Raw genomic sequence first — 26,812 nt, forward strand, 5'->3', positions numbered from 1 at the left:
TCTTAACATCTTAAGAGAAATTAATAAATAATAAACAAAGGCAAGAAGGATATGCACAACCTCGACCCCAGGGTTTTTTGGTTAATTTTCAATATGGCGCATTTGTGTCATCTAGACGCCATATTGAAAATTACCCAGAAGACCCTGGGGACGAGGTTACAAGAGACCACGTACCTTTGTGCCAACGGCAAGGGGCGCCCGCAATGACCACTGGGTCTCATTCATTTGCCTCTATCGAGTTTTGCAACATCTGGGGCCCCTGTGCTAAGACTAAGTTACGGAGAGAAGTCCACAAATTTTTTTCTCATCCAGTCTCTCCCATATCAACCAGAGCACAGGAGTCTCGAGCCTTTTTTTAACATTATATCATGCTTGTGTGAGAGACTAGGCACCTCGTCTCTATATAGAAAAACGAATTTATCAGATGGTAAAATCGAAACCATAGTTATCGGATGATGGACCTTGTTTCTTGTGGAAAATACGTACGTCCACGTTGGGGCTATAAAGCCATCATAAAAGGCATAATGTACAATTCTCAAACAAGATGAGAAACAAAAGCTGCGGCAGTGAGCTGGTATTCCATGGCATCCATTTATTAGAAGCTCTAAAATATCGGGCAAAATATAGAAATCTTCAATCACGATAAACATAATCACTCTTTGCGCACCGTGACTAATAAATGTAAGCCTTTGCGCCCCGTGACTAATGAGTGGAAGCCTTTGCGCATGGTGAGTGAATGTAAGCCTTTTTGCACCGTGTGTAATTGTAAGCCTTTGTGTACCGTGAGTAAAATGTGAACCTTTGCGCATCGTGGGTAAATGTAAGCCTTTGAGCACCGTGAGTAATCGAGGCTTTGCGCACTGTGAGTAAATGTAAGACTTTGCGCACCGTGAGTAATCGAGGCTTTGCGCACTGTGAGTAAATGTAAGATTTTGCGCACCGTGAGTAAATGTAAGCCTTTGCGCACCGTGAGTAAATGTAAGCCTTTGTGCACCGTGAGTAAATGTAAGCCTTTGCGCACCGTGAGTAAATGTAAGCCTTTGCGCACCGTGAGTAAATGTAAGCCTTTGAGCACCGTGAGTAAATGTAAGCCTTTTGCGCACCGTGAGTAAATGTAAGCCTTTGCGCACCGTGAGTAAATGTAAGCCTTTGAGCACCGTGAGTAAATGTAAGCGTTTGCGCACCGTGAGTAAATGTAAGCCTTTGCGTACCGTGAGTAAATGTAAGCCTTTGCGCACCGTGAGTAAACGCAAGCCTTTGCGCACCGTGAATAAAATGTAAACCTGTGCGCACCGTGAGTAAATGTAAGCCTTTGCGCACCGTGAGTAAATGTAAGACTTTGCGCACCGTGAGTAAATGTAAGCCTTTGCGCACCGTGAGTAAATGTAAGCCTTTGCGCACCGTGAGTAAATGTAAGACTTTACGCACCGTGAGTAAATGTAAACCTTTGCGCACCGTGAGTAAATGTAAGCCTTTGAGCACCGTGAGTAAATGTAAGCCTTTGTGCACCGTGATTAAATGTAAGCCTTTGCGCACCGTGAGTAAATGTAAGCCTTTGTGCACCGTGAGTAAATGTAAGCCTTTGCGCATCGTGAGTAAATGTAAGCCTTTGCGCACCGCGAGTAAATGTAAGCCTTTGAGCACCGTGAGTAAATGTAAGCCGTTGCGCACCGCGAGTAAATGTAAGCCTTTTGCGCACCGTGAGTAAATGTAAGCCTTTCTGCCCCGTGAGTAAATGTAAGCCTTTGCGCACCGCGAGTAAATGTAAGCCTTTGTGCATCGCCTTCAACGCCAAGCGAATACCTAGCAGAGCTTTCTTCCTGTTTATTTCTATCCGTTTACTTAACTGTGTTGCGTTTCTGTTCTTTTTGCGGTCTCGTTTGTTTGTCTCGGCAGGGAGAACGCTCTGCTAGCAGTCGTACCAAGCGAATCAACACACAGGAGTCCCGCAATCTATTTTGAGTTTTATCAGTATCAGCACTAAAGATCCTTTGCGTGACCTCATGTCAAGCGATCATCCATCTCACAAGTCTCGTGTTTACGAATTCAAATCAAGCAAGCTTAAAATCAATATGGAAAACTACCGAAAATGGAGGAGCAAGATTGAGACAAGGTAGGGCTCGTAATGAAGGGTTTATTCAGGGCCCGATTTAGAAACCCTATCAGTCAAGAAGGATTGTATGACGTCACGGTGTAACACGCGCTGCTTGTGTTGCACTTATACTTTCGTCTGTTCGCTCACTCGTGAAGGGGCCCTGTTCAAGTCAGCCGTGTTATTCCTTTTGTTACGTGAATATTAGATGAATAACCTTGTGCGAGCGGATCTCATTCGACGTGTGCTGTACAATCTCGGTCAGAATTCGCGAGTATTTGGCACCTAGGAGGTTTTAATCGATTAGGATCGAAGGCGGACGCAGATCGAGAAAGAACATAGCACTGTTCTTGCCCATTCAAGTCAAGTGAGAACTTCAAGGTTTGTTATTTCAGTACTATAGATCTAGGCTTTTATCAGTCTTCAATGAGATACCCAAGACTCGAAGGTAACAATGAATAATAGCTCGGAATTTTTGCACGATAAGCAATGATGGGATCCCTCACCCCCGCACCAAATCCTAATGAATGAAGTTATCAATTGATTGGCCTTTTATGAGGAAAACGCTTATACTTCTGCTCACGCATGTGAACAATTTTCGCGGATTTGATTTATCCTAGTCAAAGATACAATAACGCAAAGAGAGCCCTTTAAGCAAAAGAACGACAAAGGCAATGATCATTGAATAAGTTTCAGATTATAAAGGGTTTTTATCGCAAAATTCCCTTACATTATCAAGGATTTGGTTCATACTGATACTAATGTTTGAATGAATGAATTAATATCACTTTGTTAAAGCTCAACATTAAAAAAAATCCCAGCTTCAGCCTAAATTAATCCAAAGGAAACAGCACGGTATTTTGTGGAAGTTTTTACTTTGATAAAAATATATTGTCTGGATTTATGCCCAAAGTATCTTATCAGATGTTGGGTTAAAAGTTTCGATACAACAAATAATCACGCAATTTACAATTATATATACTTAAAAGAATTCCAAAATGTTTTGCCACTTAGTGATAGGAATAATTCCATTAACGTTTTACATAATTTACGCAACGGTAACTTCGTGTTGTGATCATGCCCTTATTTGTCCACCATAGTTTGTTGTTATTATTAATTACTTGTCAGGGGGTAGGTGTTTATAGTTATATGTCTCGGCTGCCCTTTCTATTTTAGAATCGGAGCATAACGTAAACAACGTCTTTTGGTCACATCTCGAGTCCTGGTGATAGAATAGCATTTCGTGATAAGACCCGAAGCGAAAGGGTAAATTACTTATTACTTCATGTTCTGTAAAGTGTTTAAAGTTTAGCGCCAAATAATTATTTTCTTTCTTCTGATATTCGTCCTTTTTTTCGGACTAGGCGACATAAAAGTCTAAGAATATTTCATGTATTTACACGTTTTTATTTAGGTAATCAAAATGTAACTTTCTCTGCGAATGTATCTTATTTGAATACCATACTTCTTTACTTTAATATTATTTTAGAAAAAACAAAAACAACACTGTTATTCAGAAAACTGCTCCTTTAATAAGCCCAAAAGGCGTCATTATAACAAGAGTGAACAACTCCTCACTTTAGCAATAATCGCAATCAATTATATCAAGCGAGGGTTAAAGTGGTGACTAATTTGCTAGGAATGTTAGAGATGGATTGCGCCAGGAGGTGTTTTGTGCGATCTACCGACCTCAATTAGCCAGGATTACTCACTGGCGGGGTCATTCAACACGAGTATTCCAAGTATCATTTCTCTCGGAAGGGCTTTTTCTTATTACTTCCGCTAATACGTATGCTGATCCGTTTATAAGGGGTAGGGGGGTAGGGGTATTTCAAGGGACTTTGAGCTTGAACTACTTTATTCAATCAAGTTGTTTTTAAACAACCGCGATTGATATTTGCATGGTGTGAAATTGTATTTAGGCTTCTCGCGGGTCATTGTTTTTGAAGATTCGTTCAAATTGAAACCCGTTTAGTAGACCCTTCGAAGCGTGCGATCGATCTGATCTTTCGCGAATATAATAATCACCAATGCTTCTAGTTTGCAAATTCTAAAAACTGCGATTTCATTTGCACGGTGCGTCACGCCTCGCCGAATATCAATATCTGATTTTTATTTCAGAATTTGCAAACTAAAAGCATTGGTGATTATCGCCAAAGATCAGATCTATCGCACGCTTTTAAGGGGCAACTAAACAAGTTTCAATTTGAACTAATTTTCGAAAACAATTACCCGCGAAAGGCCTAAAGTCGGCCGCAAATGGCCCCGTATAAATCGCGAGTGCTGTATGTCACGTCAACACGTGTGGATTCCTATCAGAGCAGTCCTTGAATGCTTGAATGTTTATAAAGTGTTAGAGAGGTAGTAAAGAGGGGTCGAAATGAGCCATGAAATACTGGGAGCGTGAGGTGCACATCCACCTCAACAACACAGAATTGCCGTCACAAAATTAAGACTAAGCAATCATAATTTGGCCATCGAAACAGGTAGACATGCCAAACCATATGTGCCCCCAAATGAGAGGAGGTGCACGATTTGCAAAAATTGAATAGAAAACGAAGAACACTTTCTTGTAAAATGCCCTACATACAACGCGATTAGAAAGGCATACTATAGTGTTATCAAAGACAAAACTAATATCAACTTAAATGCAATGACATCTGAAAGAGCTTTCCTTTTTATTATTACCATGGATCAAAGAAACGAGATCATTAACAGGGAAACTGCAAAATATATTTTTGACTGCACAAGAAAAAGATTTGAATGCCTAAAAGAATAAATGCACACCACGGATAATGACAACCTCCTTTTTATTTTAACTATTTGGAAAAACACCTGATATATAATCATGTATAAGGGTACCAAATAAAATATATTGATTGATTGATTGATTGATTGATTGATTGACCCCCCTCCCCCCCCCCCCCCCCCCCCCCCCCCCCCCCCCGCGGTACGGTACAGGTGAGGGTTCTACCGCATAGGGCGTGCAGAAAACGCTTGTCTTAGATGTTATCACAGAATCATTTATCAGTTTTTGAATTGAGAATCTTTTGTCAGTTTTTGGATTGAGAATCATTTTTTTTAGTTTTTGAATTGAGAAGTTTTAATTGAATAAAAATAAACATTGAGAAAGAAATTACGCTTTTCGAATGATATCTAACAATGTGAAAACGAATAATAGACTCTCTTAATTTATAAATGAGATTTTGGGCTGATAGGCAGCGAGTTTGAAGCAAGCGCAAATTATATACTACAACATTTAAAATAAAAAAACGTGATATTACCTTGGCGTCTCTTAATAAAACACGCAAAGAAATTTTAATTTCCATATTCAAATCTCGACTTCTCCGAGTTTGTTAGAGACCATATTTAGGACACCTGTTGAAACAGGTGATGAAGTGGTACATCCTCACATTCTGACAATAATTGTCTCTATTCTTTTATTCAAAACCTATAGAAGAATGCAACAATATAACATTAAGAGTGCTCTCAGCTAGCAAATCTAACACAGGCTATAGTTTTGCATTTAGCTTTTCCATTTTTCCTTTATAGGATGTATTTTAGATCTTAATTTCGTGCTCGTTTGTAGACCCTAGATGGTGGAAACGACGCCACGCGCTGAGATTTCCCGCGCGTTTGCCAATTTGACAAAAACTACCATCAAAGTGAAAGAAACAGCTCTTTAGACAGATATAAATCAGTAGCTCTGACCATTCGAAAAGCCTTACAATATTTTTTATTAATATTGTCATTGTACATTTCCATTGATTATTCTAATGATTTTTTTTTTTTTTTGCGTGGTGGAAATTGGTCGCTGCTTTTATAGACGCGATATGAGAACACTGATAGCACACGGATGTAAACAATGTCACATGATAACAATAATATGTCCAGCCAATGTCTTATTCATTCTCAAAACTCCACCAATTGGATTTAAATGGGAGGCCCTCTCAATATAACGCGTGACCTGATTGGCTGGAAAATATCTCACTCTATTTTCTTAGACGCAAAAGTAGCATTTTTATATTTATTTAAAATCACTAATTGATTCGGCTGGTGGTAAGAACTCTCCCGAGAAAAAAGGAAATGAATTGAAGTCGTGCGCGCGCTGCTCCAGAAAAGACGCCACTAGACCGACGCTATTGAACCAAGAAATATTCCCCAAAACTGCTAGCTTTCTCAGAGGAAATGCTTGATATTCTGCGTGCGGTGAAGTCATTTCTTCATCATGGATCTACACCGTATGTATTTTTCTATTTCACATGATGTTCATATATTTACACATCGATGACGATAGACATTTCTCTAAAACCTTATAATTTGTACTTACAACTCATATGATATTTCTAGAAATACCTTTCATTCACATATTTTATATTTCACCATTTATGGATTATGCTCATATATCCAAGGGTCTTAACGGGTAAAAATTATTTAGTTTTCTTTATGGTTGAAAGAAATTATGTATTTTAGCACGTCTAGCTGTGAATCAGCTGATATACTACATATTAGGCGTGCGCGCACCGGGTAAAAAAAATGACTTTGAGGGAAGACTCAGCTGACAATTTGGAATTCTCAATAAAATGTTCCACTTTAACCGATAACTGACAACAATACAGAAAAAACAGCATAAGACAGTGCCAAAATTTATTTTCTAAATACAATCCTTGAACTCCTCCACTTCTTCATTTCCATTTCTGGTTGCGATATTTGTGCCATTTTTCTAGATATATTTCGTTGTTTTTCGAACGTGACGACATGCTAATAGTCTGCATTGAGATTTATCATCTTAAACCTGAGATAAAATGTTTTACTTTAGGCGATATCAAAATTTTATATAAATAGCTAGTTCTTTTTATTCACCGTCTTTAGCATCGCCTCTGGTTCTAGAATTGTTGTAATACTTATATACCTTTCCTCATCATCACAACATATATTCACTCTCAGACACACAAAAGATTATTAGTTTTAAAAAGAATGGTTCCAATTAAGATAAGTTCAAATAGTAAGTTATATGTCACCTACATATTTTGTTAATTTATCTTGGAAATCCGTCACATTCTTACGTCTATAAAATTTTGAGCCATGTCTTTGGTGTAGGATCTATAGTTGCTTTTCAAACTCAAAATGCAGAAAGAAAGGATTTATAAGGCTGATAAGCATCTCATTAGAAACATAACAGTTTTTAGGAATATCAGCAACTCGCGAGAAGTGTTAGAATGTACAATAAATACAAAAACCTGTTCTGCTGATGTTTAACTTATATTAGCGCACTGTCATATTTTGAGTTGAAACATGAATTTTTTTATAAACTGAAAATGAGTAGGTTTTTTTTAGCTATAAATGAATTATGAACCGAAAAAGAGTTCTCATTTTTATCTAGCTGCGGTAATCAAAGAGTGATTTGTGTTTATTTTTCCCTTTTAAAATTGACTAACTTATTTTCATAATCGCTTTCCTTCCGATGGTGCCAGTTTTACGTTGATCTTATAATCCAAGCATTTGAATACGTCACTCACTTTACTTAAAAACTTTGGATCCGACTTGGTGAAAATATAACACTGTCGTTTTAATTTTTTCATTTTCAATATTGAAACATCTTATCATTTTCTTTCCATGCAGTACTTCATACTTTAGTGATTGAATGAATCTGCCGTTTATATTGTAGGAGAAAATGGGTCATTGAAATAGATTTACATTCGCTACCAAATGCACATCCATTTGTATTGTCTTTGCGAAAGTAAAAGACTCGCCACGTGAATCTACTCGGTTTCAAAGTTTTTTTTTAGTGTCAAATCACTCATCTACCTCAGTAAGCATCAGTGCTGTTTTCAATGGGGTGAATGTATCTTATGGCTAATTATCGATCGCCTCAAAACCACGGGTAGTTAACTACGGAGGGTTTAAATCATGATAAGCTTGGCAGATGTCTTTAGTCTAGACAAATCTCTCTTTACATATACTATTCTGTCTTCAGTACTGTACTTGTTAGCTAAGACACCAAGCCAAGTAAAGTACATCTATTTTCATTTCTGGCTTCTTGAATTCTGAGCGAGAAAGCAACGAGAAATAAAAAAAGGACGTACTCGTGTACTGCGGTTTACAATGTTCTGCGAACCCCGACAACAATTTCTAACTGCTAAACCGATATCTGGCTTCCGTCATTCAAACAAATGGCATTGGCGCTTTTTTATTGGTCAGCGCTTTGCGGAGAGGTGACGCGATTGGAAAACTTTCCAGTGCTAGCCAAAGACATTGCTGCAAGGATTTTTGAATGACGGAAACCAACTGTTAGCGATGGATAAGTATTAAAATCCGCAATAAAATACCTAACAGGCCCGGCACCCCCCCCCCCCCCCCCCCCTTTAGCAGCCAAAAATACAGTAAATGTATGAGACATTATCTAAAATGCAGGAGAAAATGCCTTTTGGGCACCCTCTTGTTAAAATCCTGGCTACTCCGCTGCCTAGTTCTATGCTGTGAAATCGTTCAAATAAAGTGTACAATGCTTTATGGGAGCGTCGAATGCCTGCAAATCGCCTAGATACACACATCCGCTCTCCTGCATTCTGATTGTTTGTCGGGCATCAGACAGTATACAGACAGTACAAATTGATAACTTCGAAAGAAAACCCGTGATGCACTGCGCAACTGCGCTTTTTTTTTCACGCCCAACCACGTCCCAGGGTCCCTTGGGTAATTTTCAATATGGCGCATTCGTGTCAGCCAGACGCCATATTGAATATTAGGACGATTAGGCGATGATATTAGGATTACGGACGAGGTTGGAAACCCCCAAGTAACTCTTTTTCGTTTGGGTTCGTCGTGCTTTCATCTGGGTGACTAGAGCGCGAATTGATGTTTCTAAAAGTTTATTTAGTTTTTTTTTGTTTTATACTTCATCAGCAGAATCGTACACAGGGGGGTGCGCAGGGTGCGCGCGCACCCCCCTTGGCGGCCATAAAGTGGGTCATTTCTTATTTAGAATCTTCAAATACTTTGCTTTTTCCATATGATAAGTATGACTGCACACCCCCCCCCCCCCACTCAGCCAATAGCGCTTGCTCTATTTGATGATTTTTTCTTTTTCTCTAATATATTATTCTGACGCGTGACGCGCCCGTTAAAAGTAAATTCGAATTAGTTATAGTTGAATATAGAATTAGTTATAGTTGAATCGACGAGGAAGGATTTTCTTAGGTAGACGTCATAGACGCAAGTTGCTGCTCAAATTTAAAACGATATCACCTGAGCCGATGGAGTAATGTGAATGTGATTTGCAATTGCTTCGACGTTGCTCCCAAAAGGGCAATTCTCGTTTTTGAACATTACATTTTCACTTGGTAGTCACAGAGAATGGGGTTTAAAACCCCTAAATCGAACCTCCCCCTGGCTCGACTACTGATTAAATTGTTTATGAAACCTGAAACTGTTTCCTGGCGTTTTGCGGCTAGTAACACATGTACCGCGAGATGACACTTGTAGTGTTACACAATAACTCATTTATAAGTAATAAGTAGAGATCTAGCTGCATAAAGTTTGACGACATGGAATCTCATCTCTTCCGCAGTAAAATGCCATCTATATACCACGAGCACTGTGGTAAACCTGGCCCCAAGAGTACTGAGTACATGCCTCCACCAGAAGCGAGAGGATTCAAGTCTCGCAGCGCACCGAATTCACCTTGCTTCGAGAGAAAACCTCTTTTTGCCCTGTCTCGCTCGCCTCGCCTACCTCGTTCGCCTCGCCTCGTACGGTCGTCGACTCTACAAGGGGAGAGACGTCAAGAGAAGGCGAAAGAGATACGTGCCAAGTCGGCCAAGGTCAACCGAAGCAAGTCGTTCCAGTCTAAATGTAAGAATTTTTTCTGTACAAAATTTCTATCACATTTGACCCCCTTTACTTTGCCCTTTTTTGGAATTTCGGTAATTTGAATGGAATTGCCCCTCTTTTGCAATTACTCTAATTCACTAGAACTGGGAGCTACATGAATACTGTAAACAGTACAATCATTATACAACGCGACTTTATTAAAATGGAACATCAATCCAACACACTCCATTCAAGGGACACCAAATTTCCAGTTCATCTTTCCGTCGTTCAAGATTATTTTCTTTCCATTCATTTTTCCGAAGCCATCTTATTGAAAGGAATGCGCATTTGTCCGGTGACTAAAATGGCCGCCCGAAAGGCTCAACTTCATCAATCAATTTCTTCTAATTATTATTGATTATTGGACATCAAAAATTATGTTCAAGCCAAAGCTATTATAATATGTGTTTCTTACCATGATATTGTTTCATCACAAAAAAAGAAAAAAAAACTTTTTTCATACCACTGTATAAAAGGAGAACGTCGTAAGAAAACAATACATTATCCCCGTTAATACCACCCCTAACAGGTTTTTTTTTCTTCTATAGTTTATTTTGAAATCGCAACGAAACAATCATTTCCATGAACCGTTTACAGCCGTATATTCTTTCCATATCATTCTTTAAATTTATTTTGTTATTCCCATACAAATAATGGTTATAGTTTTCTTTTTGCTTTCGCGACCACAAGAGCCACACCACCAATAATTTATTCTTTTGCATTGTTTATACCTGTATTTACGATTTAGGTCTTTCACGCATTTCAGAGAAGTGTTTCACAGCCCGTTCTGCAAACGTCAATTGACGTTTTTACGGGCATTTTAGCATACAATCTATCCTATCCTCCTTCAATTTGAAAATTCCACATGCTTCGTAATTCCCGCGTTAAAATCAATACTTAAAATGTAGTAAACATTTCACATATGATAAAATATCATATAGAAACCTACAGTGTGCAAGTCTTGACCCCTACCCCTCCCCACGCAGAACACCGTGACGTCATCAGCAGGTTTCACGATTAACATTTCAAGCCTTGTTATGACTCTAGAATCACATATGCAAAAAATTGATGTGTATATCGCTAACATTGGATCGCTAACGTCTAACACACTACAAGATCTTCTGTAGGAATGTCTGAGTGTCACAAATGTGGCAAACTAGTTTATTTTGGTGAGTTTGTTTTTGCGTGATTGCCCGCCATTCATACCAAGGTTCAAACGGAACCACAAAGTCGATCTCTTTGGCACGGCTCCGTAAAAACACGCAAGCATAACCAACTCAGATGATAGATTAGTCCTTCTGCAAAGAGGGAATTGAAATTGTATTCGTTTCTAAAAGCTTTGTGTTTTTCTGTAGCTGAGCAAAAGAACTCACTCGGTAAGGTTTGGCATCCAAGCTGTTTGCGCTGTGAAGAATGTGGTAAACGGCTGAACCCGGGCCAACATTCAGAGGTAAGTTATAGCGCAATCAACTGATATTTCCTTTTTATTCTCCACTTCAAGGGTGTATGCTATTATGAAATAGTGGTCGAAATGCTATTACACTTGAATGAGACTGACAAGTCATTTGAAAGGTTTGTGTTTACATTTTATCGGTGAGTTTCGAGACAGATCGTAGTGAACCGATCACAGATCTCATAATAGAACAAGCGATCGAATAATTGAAAGTGATTTCTCCTGATTACAGCTGCAACATTGTTTACAAAAGAAAGTGATTTGTTTTATGTATTAGCTCCACACAACAGAGAAAACAAGCTCATGTAGATAATAAACCCAGCAACACATTATATTTTCCGACAATCCATTTCATTGGGGTCTCATAAGATGAAACCCAAAATTAAATCGGTCCTTTATCTCACAGTAATTCTTCATCTTAGCTGTTTCGAAACCGCTTTTATCCCCGATTTTTTAGTTTTCATGTGAAATAGTATTGTCGTGACTGTACCCTTGAGCCCCCAAGGCGAAAAAAATACTCACTGTACTTATACACAAAATGTATAACTTTTATCATGATAGCATTGTTAATAACAACCGCATAACATGTTGGTTTTAATCCATTCGTCAATATAAGTACTGGGTGGAAAATGCCGATATTAGACCAATTCTGATCTGAGTTATTTACATGTTTTGCCTCTGATAAGCTCAGTATTACTGCAAATTTGACCATTTTATGCTTAATGTTTAGTTTGCATGTTTTATTATGTTCATCTACATTTCTAGATTAATTAAACTAAATGGATCAGTCCATTTTATTAAATAAATTATATTATTTTTGTTGAGTTTGTTCAATATAAATGCAAATTTGACACTCTATAATTAATCTTTAGTAATGCATGTTTTTTATGTTTATCTACAAAATGGATGAAACTTTTTATCAAAGAAACGATGATCATTCTTTTTTTTAGTTTTTATTTACTTAAATGCTTTAATTTTTTTCACTTTTAATACCAAATATTTAACGATGTTTTATTGAAAAAAAAATATTTCTAATTTTAAAGTGTAACTAAGGTTGTTTTAATGCATCTCTATTTTCATAACGTGGAGTATCATGTAAAAAGATTTGAATCACTTCACCAAAATAGCCAAACTTTTTGTCTCATTTCATTACCTGAGGATTGTTATAGATTGATTGACAGTAATATAATTTACAATTCATATTTTCTTCCAAACCACTAAACTAACCACTAATATTTTCTGATAAACTTATGTAATTATTTCCTCTATTTTTACAAAGAAAACGTTATTTATTTAAGTTTCACCATTTCATTGAGTTATAGGTAATGATAACTTTAATTTTATTGCTTTTATTTGTGTAAGAATTTGTTACATTGAGCTTAATCAGAGATGACATCACTATCTATTTTTAGCCTTTCTTCCCACTAAATGTATTTTACCATGTGGTCTATGGTCTTGTTCTTTTGACTGATATTTGAGAAATCTCCAGATATGGAAGCAGATTTGTTTGTCCTTCTACAGAAATCAGTTCCACATCTTTTATCAACATGGATGGTGTGTGAGGAAGTATAATTTGTTTTAGATGGCTTTTTCCAATAGCAGTTTGACATGATCCAGACTGAGGTTTTGTTAGTTATTTTAAATGAACAGTGCTTCAAAAGCACCAATTTGGGCTCGAATATACAATATTTATTTACAATTGAGCTGTTTTTATGGTGGTTATAAAATAATGTCAAGTGTTTGATAATATAACTTTGTTTTAAAATGTCTAGCCATGGTGGGGTAATTTATATTACCAAATAATGACATTAATAATGGCGCTTGCCTCTCAGGTTGAAAATGCCAAGGACAATATTGTGAATGTAAAATACATTCATAATTGTAATGTTTTTCGGGACTAAAACATCACGAAGAAATAGACAGCTCGTTGAACACAACAACTGAACTCCATTTATTTCTGAACAACCCCCGACATGCCCACGAGGCATTCCAAATATGGTGTACAACACAGGGAGCCCATCCGAATATATTACATCTCCCCGTTCCTGGAATGAACTAGCTACAAACATGTAAACAATGTCAATGACTAGAGAGCTAAATACATCTAATAGTCTCTTTACAAGTCCAGACGTACTACAGGTTTAGGGGTACGCCTTGTGTAACGCCTCACAGGTGTAGAGGCCACGTCAGGTGGTGACTCAGTTGTACATGTAGGAACAACAGTCTCTGAAGATTTAGGTGAGACTTCAGGTAGAGGGGTAACCTCAGGCTCAGGAAGAATGGGTTTAGAGGACACTACTGGAGTAGAGGGCAAAACAAAGCCACTCCCAGTCATAGCTGTAGCTGTAGTTGGTGGGGATGTGTGCTCCGCATCACCAGCTGCTAGAAGGTGATCAACATGTACATGACACATTCGTCCTCCAATACGTATCTGGTATGCTAGGGGACCGATTCTCAAGATCACTGTTCCTTTATCCCACTTGTGTTTTCCTCTGAAGTTACGAACTAAACAATGTCTCCTGGAAGAAACTCACGAGTTTTTGTTCGGCCACCATCATGCTGTTGCTTTTCCTTCATCTGACGCTCCTCAACATGCTGGGCCAGATTGGGCTGAAGCAATGCCAAACATGTGCGAGGCTTACGCTTCAAGAACAACTCAGCAGGTGTCTGCCCAGTAACCGTATGGGGCGTGTTCCTGTACGAAAACAGAAAACTTGACAGCCGTTGCTGTAGCGATTTCCCCTGATCAAACTTGCTGGTAAGTAACGCCTGCTTGAGAGTTTGAACATATCTCTCCGCCTCCCCGTTAGAAGCGGGATGATAGCGAGGGACCCGTGTATGCCGTATTCCATTACTTTTCATAAACATGTCCAGCTCACTAGAAATGAACGGTGGACCGTTATCGGAGACCATCTCCTCTGGTAATCCATGTGATGCAAATAGACCAGCCAGCATTTCAATGGTCTTGGGTGCAGTAGTGGAAGATGTAGCAATAATCTCAGGCCACTTTGAGTGTGCATCGACAACAACAAAAAAGTTCACTCCGTCTTTAACAGCATAATCCATGTGCACTCGTTGCCAAACTCTAACAGGCCATTTCCATGGGATCAAAGGTGCTGTGGCAGGCTGCTTACGAACAGACTGGCAGGCCTCACAATTGTGCACCATGTTCTCGATAGCCTGATCGAGCTTTGGCCACCACAGGTAGCTGCGTGCGAGAGACTTCATGCGACACATACCTGGGTGATCTGCGTGAAGATCATGCAGGATTTTCTCCTGAAATGCCTCTGGGATAATGACCCGCAGACCCCAGAGAACACAGTCTTGTTCCACAGACAGTTCCAATCGACGATTGAAATAAGGACGTAATTCCTCCTCCTGTGTCTGCTGTGGCCAGCCACTTTTCACATAATGAAGTACCTTGCTTAACACAGAATCCTTTCTTGTTTCCATAGCAATGTCCTTTGCCGTTACAGGTAGGTCATCCACATAACTGAAATGATAAATTTCAGTTTCCTCGGAAACTCTAGGCTTATCAACAGGAAGTCTGGACAGCCCATCCGCATTGCTGTGATCGACACCTTTACGGTAAACGACATCATACTGGTGGGATGCTAAAATTAAAGCCCACCTCTGAAGACGAGCCGCAGCTAGTGTGGGAATTGCCGACTTTGGCCCTAAGATTGTTAGGAGTGGTTTATGGTCGGTCTCCAGAATAAATCGTCGCCCATATAAAAACTGGTGGAACTTTTTAACTCCGTAAATAATGGACAGGGCTTCCTTCTCTAGCTGGGCATAATTCTTTTCACTACCAGTGAGGGTTCTTGAGGCAAAAGCAATGGGGCGCTCCTCGCCTCCTGGCATAACGTGTGAAATAACGGCTCCAATGCCATAGGGTGATGCATCACAAGCCAATTTAATTGGAAGATTGACGTCATAATGAGTTAGGACTTTCGCTGATTGCAGGAGCTCTTTTGCAGAGGTGAAGGCTTGCTCGCATTCTGGCAGCCATGACCACTCAACCCCGTCCCGCAGGAGGTTGTTTAACGGGTGCAGCAATGTTGACAAGTTCGGGAGAAATTTTCCGTAGTACTGTAACATACCCAGAAAAGATCTCAACTCGGTAACATTAGTTGGCGCAGGAGCATCCACAACAGCCCGAACTTTCTCTGGTGAAGGGTGGACACCCTCGGCATCAATGACATGACCGAGAAAACCGACCCTGTCCTCCAGGAAACTGCATTTCGACAACTTGAGAGAAATTCCGTATTTCTCAAGTCTTTCCAGCACCGCCTCTAATCTTGCTTTGTGTTCCTGGTCATTCCTTCCAGTGATCAAAATATCGTCGATATAGCAAACAACACCATCAATGCCCTTGAGAATGGTGTCAATAGTAGATTGAAATACAGCAGGTGCGCTTGCGACACCAAAAGGCAACCGATTATACTGATAGAGCCCTTTACAGGTGTTGACAGTGAGGAACTTCTTGGACTCCTCACCAAGAGGCAGTTGCTGATATGCATGCTTGAGGTCAAGTTTAGAAAACTTGGTACCACCTGCCAGAGCACTGAGCAAATCTTGAGGGTTAGGCAGAGGGTATTGGTCGACGTCCAAAACTGGATTCACCGTAACTTTGTAGTCTCCACACAAACGAACACCACCATCTGCCTTAGGGACGACCACTAACGGGGCAGCCCACTCACTATGGGACACTTTTGTCACGATCCCCTCCTTTTCCATGCGATCCAACTCTGCTTCAACTGCTGGCTTTAGGGCATACGGCACGGGGCGAGCCTTATGAAACCTAGGCGTGGCCTCAGGTTGCACATTGATTCTTGCTTGAAACTCCTTGATTTTGCCCAGGCCCGTACCGAAAACACCCTTGAACCGTGCAGTCAGTTCATGAACTAAATCAGAAGAAGAAACACTAAAAAGGTGCTCCCAGTTCAGCTTAACAACACTGAGCCAATTACGACCCAGAATAGCTGGTTTGCTCTCAACTTTTGCCACAATCAGAGGCAACTTGGCACTTTGACCCTCGTACTCAACTAGAACTTCGGTTTCACCAATTAAAGGTAACACTGTTCCAGAATAAGTCTTTAATGAGGTACTTGCATTCTTGAGTTTCAAATGTCCAAAATTCTCTTTGAACAACTTTTCAGGGATGACTGTGCGTGCAGCTCCCGTATCAACTTCCATTGGAATTTCCTTTCCGTTAACAGTGATAGTTACTGTCACTGCTTTGCTGCTGGGTTCACGAGTTGAAAAGAACCCCAATGACTCATCTTCTTGGTCATTGTCCACTGAAACTTCAACATACTTGGTTTCCTTGCACTCCTTGGACTGACAGACTCTCTTTAGGTGACCCACTTTGCCACAATTATCACACTTATACTTCTTGTATTTACAGGATTTACCATCATGTTCAGCACTGCCACAACGATGACATGCTGTTTTGGGCTTTCCTCCCTTGTTCTGTGTGAATTTCTTGTGTTTCTGTGGCTTTTTTCCAAGCTGATGAACTTCTTCACCGCAGCCCGATCCGGACGATCCAGAGCCCTTCAATTCCGACGACTTCGATTCTGCCATTTCCATCGACTGAGCGATCTCCAAAGCCTTCGCAAACGTCAAGGTTTTCTCGGTTAAAAGTTTCCGTTGAATCGCTTCCTGGCGTAGACCACATACAAAACGGTCTCTCAAAGCTTCATCTTGGAAAGTTCCGAACTCACAGTGAGTTGAAAGCTTCTTTAGTTGGGCGCCAAAGTCCGCAACTGTTTCGGAGTCGTGACGAAACCGGTTATGAAAATTGAATCGCTCGGCAATAACCAAGGGTTTCGGATGCAAATGGCCACTCAAAATATCCACAAGATCTTTATATGTCTTGGTGTCAGGTTTTTCCGGAGTCAAAAGATTCCTCAACAGTCCGTACGTTTCAGGACCTATTGCAGTGAGCAAGACAGCTACCTCGTTCTCCTTTCGCACGCCATTCGCCTTCATGAAGTTTTCAAGCCGCTCAATGTAAGCTTCAAACGACTCTTTTTGCCGGTCGAACTCTCTTAGTTGACCGATGACACTCATGGTGTTCCACAGATCCGGTTCTCGTCGCCAGATGTAATGTTTTTCGGGACTAAAACATCACGAAGAAATAGACAGCTCGTTGAACACAACAACTGAACTCCATTTATTTCTGAACAACCCCCGACATGCCCACGAGGCATTCCAAATATGGTGTACAACACAGGGAGCCCATCCGAATATATTACAATAATGTTTGAGAGTTTTTGTATAAATTGCTTATATAAACTAATGGCAAAAAGTAAAACTCAGTTAATCCTGTATTTGCTCATTTTTGTTTTCATCCCATTCCATCAATTCATGATGTAATACCAGACATCTTGTTCTTATTGTTTTAACCATTAAGGGATATCATATTTAATCTGCTAGTTATAACTCATTGTGTTTTTTAAACATTGAGTAATAATTTATAATGTTATCTACCATGCTGTAGTTTATATTTTGTGTATTTTTTAACCATTTAGTCATACCATTATTGTAACCTTCCATGCTATGGCTTATTGTGTGTGTTTTTTTTTTCAGCATCGAGGGATTCCTTACTGTAACCTTCTATGCTATGGCTTATTGTGTGTGTTATTTTCCAGCATCGAGGAATTCCTCACTGTAACCTTCCATGCTATGGCTTATTGTGTGTGTTGTTTTTTCAGCATCGAGGGATTCCTTACTGTAACCTTCCATGCTATAGCTTGCTGTTTGGCCCTGGGGGGTATGGCCATGGTGGCACAGAGTCACACAAGCATCTTGGAGAGGAGAAGCTTTCACAGGCTGAACAAGAGGCTATTAGGTATACAGTCGGACAGACGACGGACAGTCAGACCATAGCTAGGAGGAGAGACGGCTGCCTTCCGGTAGAGTCAGGATTAAAAGACTGTAGCAGATGTACAAAGTTTAAACCCCTCCCCTTTTGGGCTGCCAGAAAGCCAATTACATCAAATAATAACTCCCCCCCCCTGTCACTTGGCCAACCCCCTCCCCCTTCAGTAAAAAGCCTGATCCACCTGTGAAAAACCTCAATGAAGAAAATATGAAAAGTTACCTGTACCTCTGGTAATTACAGTAAATGATCAAGGATCGCCTCCCTCCCCCCTGCCCCTCTTTCCCAAGAGACAGGAAGGCAGACATTAAAACTGACAGACAGTTGCCAGGGGCGGATCCAGGATTTCAATATGGGGGGTGGATAATGGCCGGATAGACGGCTTATAACTGATCCAGTGGTTCTTGGTAGGTCATGTAGATCTTAGATCTTTTACTTAAAAAAAGGGGGTGGGGAAATCCACCCAGTCCACCCCCTGTATTCGCCCTTGAGTTGCACAGATGGAAATGTGGCAAACAGAAGTTATCATCTGATTTGAGGTTGTTTTTATTATTCCAGAAATGAGATAGTCCCAAGGTTAAAACATTACAACACTTACTTTGAGAACCGCAAGGCTTTACAAATGGCATGTAGAGAGGTATGTCTGTATATTTGCATCGCCAGTCTGCTCTCTTAAGTGGAGCCACTTTATAACTAAACTGTTTGTCAACGTACATGAATGTGAAATACCATAATGCTTATAATGACAGCATTGCATGGCATGAATGTCTGGAGATCAAATCCAGAATTTTATTTGCTTCAAACTTGAAATAATCACATGTTATTTTCAATCGGCTGAAAGGCTGTAAGACTCAGAGATGACATGGTTTGACCCTGTACACTTCAGATAATATTATACTTGGAATGGAATGAAAGGCTGAAAACTCTTAAGCTCCTCCCATTAGAATATCGAAGAGACATAACCGATCTAGTTCTGTTATTTAAAATAAAAAATGGTGATGTGAGCATTAGTTTAGCTAGCCTTCTCTCTCCAGCCACATCCCGATACAATACCCGAAATTACCATCCTAACAATTACCGCCTTTTTTCCACTCACAACCAAAATTATTACAAGAATTTGTATTTCCCTAGAACTGTCAAACTTTGGAATAGTCTTCCTTCACTTATGAAATCTTGCACTACGCTTTCGTCTTTCAGATATCAGCTGACAACTCAATATTTAGATAAACTTGCTTTTTACCAACCTCCATAATTTCATAGAGCTTAAATTTATGTAATTCAATTTTTATTTTTCGTTTTTAGAATTTTTATTGTTTGTAATTTGTTGGGAAAGAATTTCAATTGGGGCTTACGCCCTGTTTTCTTCTCCCGTCACATTGTTTCTTATTTTCTTTATTTTGTTTATTTCCTATTGTAAACCATAGTATTTTTGTGTGACAAAGCCAATAAGCTAAACTAAACTAATATCATTCTAGGCCAATGGTCATCTTATTCTGGAAGGGGTCCTGCGTGTTTACTGGGGCCTCAAGCATCCTGTTATGCTTTCAAGTACAAGCATGGCAGACTGGAGGAGAAAACGCACCATGGCCGGGGAGGGAATTGCTCCTGTCAGTAACAAAAAGCCTACTACAGCTGTGCAGGGACTCAAGGAAAATGAAATTGTAAGTTATGGGACAGCTAATCACCACACTCATCGTATGAAAGAAGTCTTGCCTGATGGGTAACCCCCTTTTTAAGGCACCCCATATGTAGAAGATTGTGTTTAGATTTAGGTTGTAAGTTATAAACCAGTGGGTGGGAGTTAAAGATGGCAGCCATCAAATCATTGTGGGAGAGATGGCACATTAACTTTTTTCCTGTAACTGTAAGGGCAGTTATTCATTTTGTTTATCATTTCAACATTTGTAGAGACCTCGCACCACCACTCTTGAGAGGATTCTTGCACGCCGTAAATCCATTACCAACAGGAACATCAAAGAAGCTTCATCAGGGGAGAAGAAACCTGAGAAGTTCCCTCCAAGCTATTATGCTTCTAAGGTAAAAGTCATGGTGAAAATAGTATCATCCTTTTGTTTGGTTTCCATCACTTGATGATACTGTATTCTTATTATTTGATAAAGGAGTTACTCTATCATAAAAAAATGTTTATGGTTAAAATGAAACATTGATTAATGATAATGAGGTTCAACTTTTCTAATTAGTTAATTTTATTGGCATTTACTCGTGAGAAATCTTCAAAGCATCATATAAGATTCTCTTATCTCATATAAAATTTCTGACACTATTTGTTTAACCCTGAATTTGAGTGAAAATAAAAAAAATTAAATTTAAAGAGTGCAAAGATAAAAGAACATGAAAATAATGGTATGTCAATTCCCATGTTTGATAACATAGCTTTCAACTCACCCACATTATGGGGGGTTCACATAATTATCTACTGTATTTCGCAAACTTCCCAAGATTTCTGTCCAATTGACAGCTATGTGATAATGATAGATAATAGCTCCAGCTTTGCTGCCATGATGCATTCACCTTTCCCCCCTAAAAATTCAAGCAGCACCCTATATTCTGGGTGCTGGTAAAATAATTTTAAAAATCATGCACTGACGTTTTCTTCTTTCTCTCCTGCTCAAATACCAGACTGAAGAGCGTATTGTCTCATGCCCAGAATCTTACTATATGAATAACTGGATGGATGAACTGAGGTCCATATCCCCTGATAACTATGTAAGCTAAAAAAATAAAAGCAAGACATCTATAAGGTTATGCTAATATAAATGATTTTTAAAGGGAAGCCCTGCTACACAACTCTCATTTTAAAATGCATGAATCTAGCGGGTCACAGGAGTGTGTAAATCTGATCCCAAGTGACCATTGTTCTCTTGGTTTATCATAGAATTTAAAAAGAAAACATTTATAAATAGACCGCAATGAGAACCGAGCTAGCAGGCTTATCTAAAGGATATGATATAAATCTGGTTTTTAAATGTTGCAACCAACAAAGAAAATCCTTTGGTTTCGTAAAGAGAATATTTAACTCTCCTAACAAAAAAGGGATTAAGCAGACAGTGCTTTTTTGTTATTGTGTTCAACTACTTAAACTCTGGATTTGTCCAACTTGAAATCTTCATCACCAACATAAATATAAAAACCAATATCTCATAAAGTGTTGAATATGAAAAAAAGATTTAACATTGACACTATATAACCACCAAAATACAAAGATTTAAGAACGTTTGCAAATCAGTGCATGCACTGCACTGAGGTACAGTAGTGAGGTTTAAAAGTGTAAATTCAAGATTAAGCAAACGTTAAATATTCCATGTAAACCTCAGCTATGAATGTTGCAATAATTATTGCAGATTATATTTTTTGTAAATTTATTTCTATAGCTGAGGCTGCCAATGCCAAAAACGAACAAATTTTAATTCGAAAAAAAAAGCAATTTAATCTCTTTCCAAATACAAATTTATTGAACTGTAAAAAAGGCTTTTGGGTGTGACCAACACCAAAAACGATAATGTTTAAAATCTTTACCCCCCCCCCCCCCCATCAACATTTCCTCTTTCTTTCACTGCATGCTCATTGATGCTCAACAGTACTATCTGTGTCTGTTATGCAGCACTGTTATGTATATGGTTATATGCACTTAGCTTTGGCACAATTTTATGCCTTCCTTTATCTGAAAACCCAGACACTTTAACTTTCAGCCCTTGGAGAATTAGAAAACTTAAATGTGTAGCACCTCAGCAGAATTGGTAAGAACTAGGTCCCAGTGTTTCACTCATTTTGATGCCACAGGTAACCCCTCCAAAGACATTGTTTACACCGCCATATGGCACGTCCACCAACCTCCGCCTCACAAGCAAAACAAAAACAAGAGAGGTCATCAAAATGCTCTTTGCCAAATATCAGGTCAGTAATCTAATTTTTGACACTTTTCCACTTTGAAAATCAAAACTTGTCGCTCTTGGAACAGGCTTAGGGTGGGTCTCGAACTACGAAGGGAGATGAGTTACAGTCCAAATTAGCAAGAAATTTGAGCTGTTTCCTTCATATTCACATAAATCCGAAAAATAATTACAAATATATCTTACCCCCTTATACCATCTCCTGGCCTCATCTTGGAAACCCTTGGTTCTCCCTAGCCTCATATACATGCTTATCAAACATATGAAAATAGGTTATAAAGCAAAGGCCCTATATTTTTCCAATCATCAGTAGATTACTAATTAAACCTTTTCTTCCAGATATCAAGTAATCAAAAGAAATTCAATCTCTATGCTGTCTATGAAAATGGATGTGAGTTCCAAATGAATTCATATAGTTTACCTGACGCTCAGCCAGCATGTTCCCAGAGGTTAACAGGATGTCCAAAGAGTGTGGGGGAAGGGGTATGCCAGGCTGTATTAAGGGGATGGAGTGTCAAGGGGGGTACCAGCAGTATGTGCCAGGGGGTGACAGGATGTCCAAAGAGGGTGGGGGAAGGGGTATGCCAGGCTGTATTAAGTGGGTGGAGTGTCAAGGGGGGTACCAGCAGTATGTGCCAGGGGGGTGACCGGATGTCCAAAGGGGGTGGGGGAAGGGGTATGCCAGGCTGTATTAAGGGGATGGAGGGTCAAGGGGGGTACCAGCAGTATGTGCCAGGGGGTGACCGGATGTCCAAAGAGGGTGGGGGAAGGGGTATGCCAGGTTGTATTAAGGGGATGGAGTGTCAAGGGGGGTACCAGCAGTATGTGCCAGGGGGGGGGGGGGGGTGACAGGATGTCCAAAGAGGGTGGGGGAAGAGGTATGCCAGGCTGTATCAAGGGGGTTGAGGGTCAAGGAGGGGTACCAGAAGTATGTGCCACGGGGTGACAGGATGTCCAAAGAGGGTGGGGGAAGGGGTATGCCAGGCTGTATCAAGGGGGTTGAGGGTCAAGGAGGGGTACCAGAAGTATGTGCCACGGGGTGACAGGATGTCCAAAGAGGGGAAGTGGAGAGGAGGGGGTGCCAAGTTATGTTAAGGGGGGGCTGTCAAGGTGGGTATGAGGACTTGCCACGGGGGTTGATGGCATGGTTATTATACAAGGTGTAAAATGTTTCTATTCTTTGTAAAATATGGGGGTATACACCCCTTGGGCCAAGCCCTTTGTCTGTGCAGTTGCAGTCAAAACCTAATTCTGTTTTGTTTTCTATAGCAACAAGAGCTCTCCAAGATGAGGAGAGTCCGCTCCATTGTAGACTTTTGCTGGGTCCAAGTGAGGTGAGCCAAGTTTCCTGTGTACTGCTCTTAGGAAGTGTTCATAAATGATTTAAGGGGGGAATGAAGAGGAGTGAGTGGGCAGGAGGCCTTAAAATTTTAGAGCCTCTCTCCTTCATTGTTATTTTTTTTAGATGCACCCCCTTAAAGCCCCCCCCCCCTTTTCACAGCCTTCGCTACTTTGGTTTATTAAGCATTTTCAGAGTCTTCCCCATACCCTCCCCCCTTTCCCTCTCCTACCTTAGTCTGATATAGTCTGGTCTGGTCTAAGTTGTTCTTTTCTTGTTGTTTTTGTTTAGTATGCTGCAAAGATTTATATAATGGAAGCAAAGGAGGAGAATAGCATTAGTCACGAGGTAATCAACTGCTTAGTCACAGATATCATTACCATCATTAATCACCATCTTCACGACCACAAAATTCATTACCACAACCACCTATCATCACCATTATCATCACCAGGGCCGTAGCAGGGGTTGGGATACTGGGGGCACGTGCCCCGAAATGTTTTAAAAATTCTGAGGAAATGACCAGAAGGGGTGTGCCCCCCCCCCCCCCACGCAATGTCTTTGTAATGTTTCTGTATCGTGCCCCCCAATAATTCTAGGCCTGCTAGGCTGCTACGCCCGTGATCACCGCAATCATTACCATTATCACCCCCCCCCCTATTTTTTATCAACTTCACCACAAAATTCATTACCACAGCCAAATATCATCACCATTTATCACAATTAATCAATTATTACCGTCACCACCAACCATTATTGTCACCATCATCACCACAATCTGTTATAACAACTACAATCATCACTGTATATAATCATCACCAAAGTTATTAACCAATCATCAGCAGCATTACCTCATTCTCTATGACTAGCCTTAGTTGCCAAGGGTATCCATAAATACTGTGATCACCATGTCACCAGCCATGATATTACACTATCATTACTCCCCTTCACTGGAATAACACCAGAGTCTTTTCACAGGTTGCCCAGTACATCCACTTTGCGGACCCTGTATTGGAAGCATTCCTTAAAAAGTATGCCGAGGAGGAAGAGAGGGAAATACAAAGAATTAAAGAATGGTAAGAGAATTGACTTGCTTGTGGTGACTCCAGTCATTTGACTTTTATTGGATGATCTTGCTCATGATAAGTGTAAAGAATCATGCATTATCAATGATATCAATGATTTTAATAAGCACACAGGGTGCTTATTTCATTTTCTGGGTCCTTTTTTTGGGGGGGAGGGAGTGCTCAGGGCAGTTATTCATAAATTCTCATACACCTGGAACCATGGGCTCATAATATGAGCTGACTCAAAGATCTCAAGTGTGGCTCAATTCATTGTTCCTTTCTGAAGTTTTTTCATACAAATTCTCTGAGAATAGACGGAGAGGGATGTTACCCCACATTGCAAAGCCCTTGTTCTGCTCCCCTGGATATTTTATGATTTTATTATATTAAGGGGGTGGAGTCTCAAGGAGGGGTACCAGAAGTATGTGCCACGGGGGTGACAGGATGTCCAAAGAGGGTGGGGGAAGGGGGATGCCAGGCTGTATTAAGGGGATGGAGGGTCAAGGGAGGTACCAGAAGTATGTGATAGGGGGGTGACAGGATGTCCAAAGAGGGTGGGGGAAGGGATCTGCCAGGCTGTATTAAGTGGGTGGAGTGTCAAGGGGGGTACCAGCAGTATGTGCCAGGGGGGGTGACAGGATGTCCAAAGAGGGTGGGGGAAGGGGTATGCCAGGCTGTATTGATCTGCTCCCCTGGAGATTTTATGATTTTCAGGCCTTTTCCCAGGGGGTATTCCCTGCACACACACACAATGGCTGAAGGTCCACTTTCAGTCCTCAATAGACATGCTATTTGTAGACAAAACAAATGCAAGGGAATAAACAAAATCCCTTTTTATTCTTTCGGGGGTGGTCAGATTTTTATCAGAGAACTCCCCCTGGAAAAATTAGGTCCACTTTTTCGGATTTTGCCCCCCCCCTCCTCCCTTCCCCTACAATAGGAACATCCATACTACCTGACTTGAGATAGTAAGTCTGAAAGTTGAAAGATTTCAGGTAAAAAGAGAATTTTTGTTTTTTAAAAAATACAGGTTTCTCTTGTGATGAGAATATGATAGGGAAATGAACGTTGTTTACCAGATTTTGTGATTGAAAATAGTTTTGAAGGTCAACTACTTTAAATGGAATTTTCATACTCCAATAGATTTAATCTTTATTTGGTTCTGTTTTGCAGGTATGCACTTTATCGTGAAAAATTGCAGGAACATCTTTCAGAAATTTCCACAGCTGTCTAGAGAATTCCAAATTTTAAATAGAGTACAAGATAAATATTAGTTTTGTATTTAAATTTTGGGCCAAATGGAGGCATTAATTATAATGTTTATTTTTTATTGGATTGGCCTTATGATATTTATTTCAAATAAGATAATTATCAGACTGTCACAAAAGTAATATTAAAATGTGTACATATGTATTATTGATAAGATATACAGGAAAAATGAAGATATATATGGAATATATAAAACTACTGCTTCAAATCTCTGAATTTGGTTCTAGGAATAAGGAGGTATTAGCATAGCTTCACTCCCCCTCCCCCTTATATGGCACAAAGTATCATTTAGGGGGGGGGTGGGTGCACAGATAGCTAGGGGACCACTCCAAGCTAAGTGCTTGAAGACACATTATAAATCGATCAAGCAAAGTGGGATAAAATCATATGTGCTCATGTTTCTGCCTTTTGCAATTTGTTTTATTCTGAAACAACACTCCATACTTATTTATTTCTGTGATTATTAAGAAAATGTAAATAATAAACCTACAAGATGAATAAATGAAAAAATAATAATGCAACATGACAATTTCTTTTTACATTAGTTACCATAGAAACTAGTTAGGTGGAGGGTCCCAGTCTTCTAAGAAATAAAATATTTCTGTGGGTGGGAGGGAAAGTAGAAGTGTAGAAGTCCACTGGTAATCCCTAACAGGATTGCTAGATTACCTCATTGTTCTATTGTATTATCATTCTTCGTCTGCACCAATCCAATGTGGTGAAATCTTCTGATATTCTACATGACTCGAAGGGTGGTAAGTAGTTCCTCACCCTCACCCGGGTCACATAGAAGCTAGCTATACATTTTGGGGGTCTTTGAATTAGCATTTAACACATTAAAGCCGCATTGTCACCAGTTTACTTCCGGAGGTCCGACAGAAACCTCAACCGTTAAAAGACAAAAGAATATATTAGAATTC

At 39.9% G+C, this 26,812-nt stretch overlaps 1 protein-coding gene across 5 annotated transcripts; it reads left to right on the plus strand.

The window, feature by feature from the left end:
• Positions 1 to 2,020: 2,020 nt before the first annotated feature.
• LOC5511787 (ras association domain-containing protein 4) lies at positions 2,021 to 26,413 on the plus strand. 5 transcript variants are annotated; one of them, XM_048734259.1, is made up of 14 exons: positions 2,021 to 2,113; positions 9,663 to 9,946; positions 11,320 to 11,414; positions 18,140 to 18,276; positions 18,865 to 18,943; positions 19,782 to 19,967; positions 20,215 to 20,343; positions 20,947 to 21,033; positions 22,108 to 22,221; positions 22,557 to 22,608; positions 23,487 to 23,551; positions 23,848 to 23,904; positions 24,535 to 24,632; positions 25,797 to 26,413. In XM_048734259.1, exons 1-14 carry the CDS (start codon positions 2,073 to 2,075, stop codon positions 25,855 to 25,857), a joined length of 1,485 nt encoding a protein of 494 aa, XP_048590216.1. In that variant the 5' UTR covers positions 2,021 to 2,072; the 3' UTR covers positions 25,858 to 26,413. The 5 variants fall into 5 exon arrangements, with proteins under 5 accessions (XP_048590216.1, XP_048590218.1, XP_048590219.1 ...); XM_048734262.1 differs by lacking the exon at positions 2,021 to 2,113 and adding an exon at positions 2,215 to 2,473; XM_048734260.1 differs by lacking the exon at positions 2,021 to 2,113 and adding an exon at positions 5,860 to 6,333.
• Positions 26,414 to 26,812: the final 399 nt, after the last annotated feature.

Source organism: Nematostella vectensis, chromosome 11 (genome assembly GCF_932526225.1).
Source record: "Nematostella vectensis chromosome 11, jaNemVect1.1, whole genome shotgun sequence".
Classification (NCBI taxonomy): domain Eukaryota; kingdom Metazoa; phylum Cnidaria; class Anthozoa; order Actiniaria; family Edwardsiidae; genus Nematostella; species Nematostella vectensis.

Bases quoted from the DNA above. Each gene is read 5' to 3' on its own strand.
- LOC5511787 (XM_048734260.1), top strand. From the start codon at position 6,281: ATGCTTGATATTCTGCGTGCGGTGAAGTCATTTCTTCATCATGGATCT. The intron at 20,344-20,946 runs GTAAAAGTCATG...CTCAAATACCAG, and splicing joins CAAGCTATTATGCTTCTAAG to ACTGAAGAGCGTATTGTCTC. The intron at 22,609-23,486 runs GTGAGTTCCAAA...TGTTTTCTATAG, and splicing joins TGCTGTCTATGAAAATGGAT to CAACAAGAGCTCTCCAAGAT.